The sequence below is a fragment of the Bos mutus genome, chromosome 7 (assembly GCF_027580195.1).
Source record: "Bos mutus isolate GX-2022 chromosome 7, NWIPB_WYAK_1.1, whole genome shotgun sequence".
Lineage (NCBI taxonomy): Eukaryota > Metazoa > Chordata > Mammalia > Artiodactyla > Bovidae > Bos > Bos mutus.
This window is the reverse complement of record NC_091623.1, coordinates 82608891-82614890: the sequence shown is the minus strand read 5'-3', so window position 1 is coordinate 82614890 and position 6000 is coordinate 82608891. Positions and strand designations below refer to the sequence as shown.

Sequence of the window (6000 nt, the reverse complement as noted above, 5' to 3'; positions counted from 1 at the left end):
GAGACGATGATGCCATTCAAACATCTCATCTTCTGTAACCCACTTCTCCTCCTGCCCTCAATCTTTCCCAGCATTGGAGTCTTTTCCAATGAGTCAGCTCTTCACATCAGGTGGCCTAAGTATTGGAGCTTTATCAAAGGGGCAGCATCAATCCTTTAAATGAATATTCAGGGTTGATTTCCTTTAGGATTGACTGGTTTGATCTCTTTGCTGTCCAAGGTACTCTCAAGAGTCTTCTCCAACACCACAGTTCAAAAGCATCAGTTTTGGTGCTCAGCCTTCTTTATGATCCAGTCCTCACATCCATACATGACTACTGGAAAAATTATAGCTTTAACTATATGGACCTTTGTCAGCAAAGTGATGTCTTGGCTCTTTAATATGCTGTCTAGGTTTGCCATAGCTTGAATCAAGATCAAAGTAAGGAGAACTCATGGGAAGTGGGAAAGTTCCCCAAATGAGAGGAAAAGGTGAACATAGACCACATTCAATTCTGAAAATGTTTTTCTTTACTCAGGTTATCAAGGCTCTACTTCCCATCTTCAAAAGAATTTTTTTTTTCATAAAACCTCATAAGATTGAGTGAAAATGTTGACTTTTCAAAATGTAAAATCATCATAACTGTTGTGTTGAAGCTGTGTGGGCCTCAAGGTGATGACTAAATTAGCTCTTTAAGAATTGTCATCAAATTGACTGACTTGTTATTGATAGCACATTCAATGCATCTGTGTTCTTATTTGGTTAGTGTTAGTGGTTATAGTTTGTAACAGTAGGTACAGTGTGTAAACATTAGGTTATTAAATAATCCATGAGATAATTAATGAAAATTATATATTTTGAGAAGTTATGCATAATACTGAAGAGAGCTCAACAGGAAAAAAGTTACAAAAAAATATTCAAAGGAGTCCTGGGAGTAAGGAAAATAGACGAGCTGTGCAGTAACACATCATCAGATGGAACAGTGTTCTTAAAGTTGTTTCCTGGGCAATAATGTTCATCCATGGAGAGAAACAATAAGACTATATCCACAGATTTTATTCTCCTGGGGCTCTGGCCTGAGTTCAGCCACCTTGTGATCCTTATCTACCTTATCCTTTTGGTCTACTGTATGGCTGTTATGAGCAATGTTGTTCTCATTCTCCTCATCTGGCTAGATTTGCAACTCCACTCCCCCATGTACTTTCTGCTCAGCCACCTCTCCCTCATTGACTTGGCCTTGATCTCAACTTCTGTCCCCAAAATGGTCACAAACTTCTTCTCAGGAGAAAGAATCATATCACAGGTAGGTTGTGGAACCCGATCTTCTTCAGCTTAACCCTGGGAATTGCTGAGTGCCTCCTGCTAACTCTCATGTCCTATGACCGCTACATTGCCATCTGTAACCCACTTCGTTACTCAATCATTATCAGCGATGTCACCTGCAAAAAGATGGTCATTGTGTCCTGGACAGGGGGAGCAATAACTTCCCTGGTTCATACAGCCTATGCCATGCATTTTCCCATTTGTCACCCCCGAGAGATCCTGCATTTTTTGTGTGAGGTCATGGCCCTCTTGAAGCTCACTTGTGAGGACATTTCAGCCTATGTGAAGTCAGTGGTGGTCTCAAGCTTTCTGGTGGTCCTCATCCCTTTAAGTCTCATCCTGGCCTCCTACACCCTCATCTTTCTTGCTGTCCTCCGCATGAACTCCTCTGAGGGCAGGAACAAAGCTCTGGCCACCTGCTCCTCCCACCTTTGTGTGGTCAGCCTCTACTTTGGCCCTGCCATATTGGTCTACATGAGACCAGGGTCTTCTAAGACTCCCAAATTAAATCAATGTCTTTTTATGTTTAACGCCATCCTTACCCCTATGCTTAACCCACTCATCTATAGTCTGAGAAACAAGGATGTTATAGAAGCTTTGAAGAGTAGAGTCATCAATAGATTCCCCCTGAGAAAGATGAAAAGACATCTACATTGTTATACATGATTATAATCTTATGTTAGCATATTTATTTAAATTGCTTTCAGGAGCCTTTAAGACTTGAAAAATTCTGTTATAAATTATAGAAATGTTAAAAGTATTTATTTCAATCCTTTTGTTGTGTGCAAATAAAACATAAAAGAATCTGTCCATGGTCTCAGAGCACCATCAAAGAGCCAGTTCTTCTGACACAAAATTCTGAAAACACACTTATTTTCTAAATAACACAGGGCATCATTTTTGCTCATGTATGCCCAAATTATGAATGCACTCATCCAGTCAAATATACCTGTGAAGAAGGGATGAGCTGCTCCTCAGAACAGCGAGAAATCTCACAATTCCAGGATTGGCTCAGGAAGCAGAACTTCTGATATATACTTTCAACAACTGTGATATTAAAATAGTCTGATCTTTCTTGAATGAAGAAAAGCAGCTTTTAGATTGCCAAAATATCATACACATTCAACCTAATGTCAGCATTTTGTTTCATGAGAAACAAAGGGTAAATCTGTCTTTTCTTTCTCTTGGCTCCAACAAATGTTTCTGATTCTTTGTGCTCCTCCTTCTGAGTTCAAATCCATTGTCTAAAGCAAACATAGCACTAAATAAGACACAAAATTCTGACAATCTGAGAAACTGGGATAAAATGATGGTACCTTCTATCTAGCACTGCTAACAAGTTACAACAAGTTACAGTGTGTTAATCAGAAAAGAAAGCAGGAAATGAGTGCTACATTACAAATGTCTGTGCAACTGAAGGCCAGGCACTGAACTTAGCATTCAGTAGGGAAGTAAGAGAACTAGACTCTTTAAAGCCTTCCTCCTAGGCATGACATATGGAACTTTATTTTAAAGATAAGAAAGATTTACTATATTCACTTTAGGAGGAATGCAAAATGAGTGCTAGAATCAGCCCTAGTCAAAGCTGAGAGAAAAAAACTAAAAACTTTCTTCTACAATGTAAATAAATTCATCTGTACCATTTCTCTATACTCCATATATAATGCATTAATATATGATATTTGTTTTTCTCTTTCTGACTTACTTCACTCTGTATGACAGACTTTAGGTCATTCCACATCACTACAAATGACCTAATCTCATTCCCTTTTATGGTTGAGTAATATTCCATTGTGTATATGTAAAATAAATCTAAAATTATATTCAAAAATATAAATGGTGCTTTATTTTAAAAAGTTGTAGTGAAATTTAAAAATATTGTAATTATTGTAGAGAATGATAATTTCTCAGCATTATCAGCTCCTACAATCACTGTATGGTAAATATTTAAACCGATAAATATCTTTTACTCTTTCGATTATGTAACTAGTATTCACTTAATACCATTATATCACTATTGGTCAACATAAAACAATAGAATTCCATATCACTAAAACTACCATTAAATAGAAAAACATGTAATTATTTTAAAAAATCCAGATGCATATCAGAATTTTCTTGGAATTTTTGGAAAAATACAAATGCCCATGTATTGACTTTTTCCCCCAAGGCTCCAGGTGTGTTTTTAATGAGCAGCCATGTTTAAAATTCAAATTGTGGTGCCAGAGAAGACTCTTGAGAGTCCCTTGGACAGCAAGGAGATCAAACCAGTCAATCCTAAAGGAAATCAACCCTTAATACTCATTGGAAGGACTGAAGCTGAAACTTAAGCTTCAATACATTGGCCGCCTGATCAACTCATTGGAAAAGATCCCAATGCATGAAAGATTGAAGGTAAAAGAAGAAGAGGGTGGCAGAGGATGAGATGGTTGAATAGCATCACCAATTCAATGGATATGAACTGAGGCAAACTCCAGGAGAGTGAGGGGCAGCCTGGCATGCTGCAGTACATGGGGTTGCAAAGAATTGGACATGACTTAGGGACTGAACAACAACATGTTTAAAAACAACTGGATTACATGATGATGTTTTACTTTTTATCTAGTTTGTTTTACCTTTTCTAGTTAATACTCAGTGCTCCCATTTCATTTAGTTTAGTTTTTAAATTTCTCTCTGTTTTGTTGTTGTTCTTTCTCAAGGCTTTATCAAGCAGAGAAGAAAAGTTTTCGTATATGTATGTATGTTGTGGTCATTCAGTCGCTCAGTGGCATCTGACTCTTTGTGACCCCATGGACTGCTGTATGCCAGGCTTCCCTGTCCATCACCATCCCCAGAGCTTGCTAAAACTCATGTCCACTTAGGCAGCGATGCCATCCAACCATGTTGTCTTAGGTCATCTCTATCTCCTCCTGCCTTCAATCTTTCCCAGTATCAGGGCTTTTTCTGAGTTGGCTCTTCTCATGAGGTGACCAAAATATTGGTGCTTCAGCTCCAGCATTAGCCCTTCTAATGAATATTCAGGACTGATTTCCTTTAGAATGGACTGGTTGGATCTCCTTGCAGTCCAAGGGACTCTCAAGAGTCTTCTCCAACACCACAGTTCAAAAGCATCAAATTCTTCAGTGCTCAGCTTTCTTTACGGTCCAACTCTCACATCCATACATGACTACTGGGAAAACCATAGCTTTGACTAGATGAACATTTGGTGGCAAAGTAATATCTCTGTCTTTTAATATGCTGTCTAGGTTTGTCACAGTTTTTCTTCCAAGGAGCAAGCATCTTTTAATTTCATGGCTGCAGTTACCGTCTGAAGTGATTTTGGAGCCCAAGAAAATAAAGTCTGTCACTGTTTCCATTGTTTTCCCATCTATTTGCCATGAAGTGATGGGAACGGATGACATGATCCTAGTTTCAGGGTAGCTACAAACAAAAAGAAGATACACACAAAAGATAGAAAGAAATCAAAGCATGACATTACAGAAAATCATCAAAATACAAAGAAATGTAGCAAGAGAGGAAAAAAGTAACAAACAAACCAAGAAACAACAAGAAAACAATAAAATGACAAACATAAGTCCATGCTGCTGCTGCTGCTAAGTCACTTCAGTCGTGTCCGACTCTGTGTGACCCCATAGACATCAGCCCTCCAGGCTCTCCTGCCCCTGGGATTCTCCAGGCAAGAACACTGGAGTGGGTTGCCATTTTCTTCTCCAACTTATTAATAAATATTTAAATGCAAATAGATTAAACTCTCCAATTGATATAAATAGAGGGGCCTAATGCAGAAAATAGTTGGACTATAAAGAAAGCTGAGTGCCGAAGAATTGATGCTTTTGAACTGTGGTGTTGGAGAAGACTCTAATGGCACCCCACTCCAGTACTCTTGCCTGGAAAATCTCATGGGCAGAGGAGCCTGGTAGGCTGCAGTACATGGGGTCGTGAAGAGGTGGCCACGACTGAGCGACTTCACTTTCACTTTCCACTTTCATGCATTGGAGAAGGAAATGGCAACCCACTCCAGTGTTCTTGCCTGGAGAATCCCAGGGGCGGGGGAGCCTGGTGGGCTGCCGTCTATGGGGTCACACAGAGTCAGACACGACTGAAGCGACTTAGCAGTAGCAGCAGCAATGCAGAAAAGAGTTGGACTATAAAGAAAGCTGAGTGCCAAAGAATTGATGCTTTTGAACTGTGGTGTTGGAGAAGACTCTTGAGAATCTCTTGGACTGCAAGGAAATCCAACCAGTCCATCCTAAAGGAGATCAGTCCTGGGTGTTCATTGGAAGGACTGATGTTGAGGCTGAAACTCCAATACTTTGGTCACCTGATGTGAAGAGCTGACTCATTGGAAAAGACTCTGATGCTGGGAAAGATTGAGGGCAGGAGGAGAAGGGGACAACAGAGGATAAGATGGTTTTACGGCATCATTGACTTGATGAACATGGGTTTGGTTGGACTCCGGAAGTTGGTGATGAACAGGGAGGCCTGGCGAGCTGCGGTTTATGGGATTGCAAAGATTCAGACAAGACAGAGCAACTGAACTGACTGAATGTAGAAAAAAAAAGAAGACCAAAATTTTGCTGTCCATATGAGACTTACTTCATGTATTAGGCCACACATAGCTTCCCTGGTGGCCCAGACAGTAAAGAATTCATCTGCAAACCGGGAGACCTGGGTTTGATCCCTTGGTTGGGAACATCC

General features: G+C 39.8%; 1 protein-coding gene across 1 annotated transcript; it reads left to right on the top strand.

The window, feature by feature from the left end:
- The first annotated feature begins 1000 nt into the window (after positions 1-1000).
- Positions 1001-1968, top strand: LOC102283296 (olfactory receptor 2AJ1). Its single transcript, XM_005892753.2, is given in 2 exon segments — positions 1001-1295; positions 1298-1968. Coding segments are annotated over 2 exon segments (966 nt in total).
- The last annotated feature ends 4032 nt before the right edge of the window (positions 1969-6000 follow it).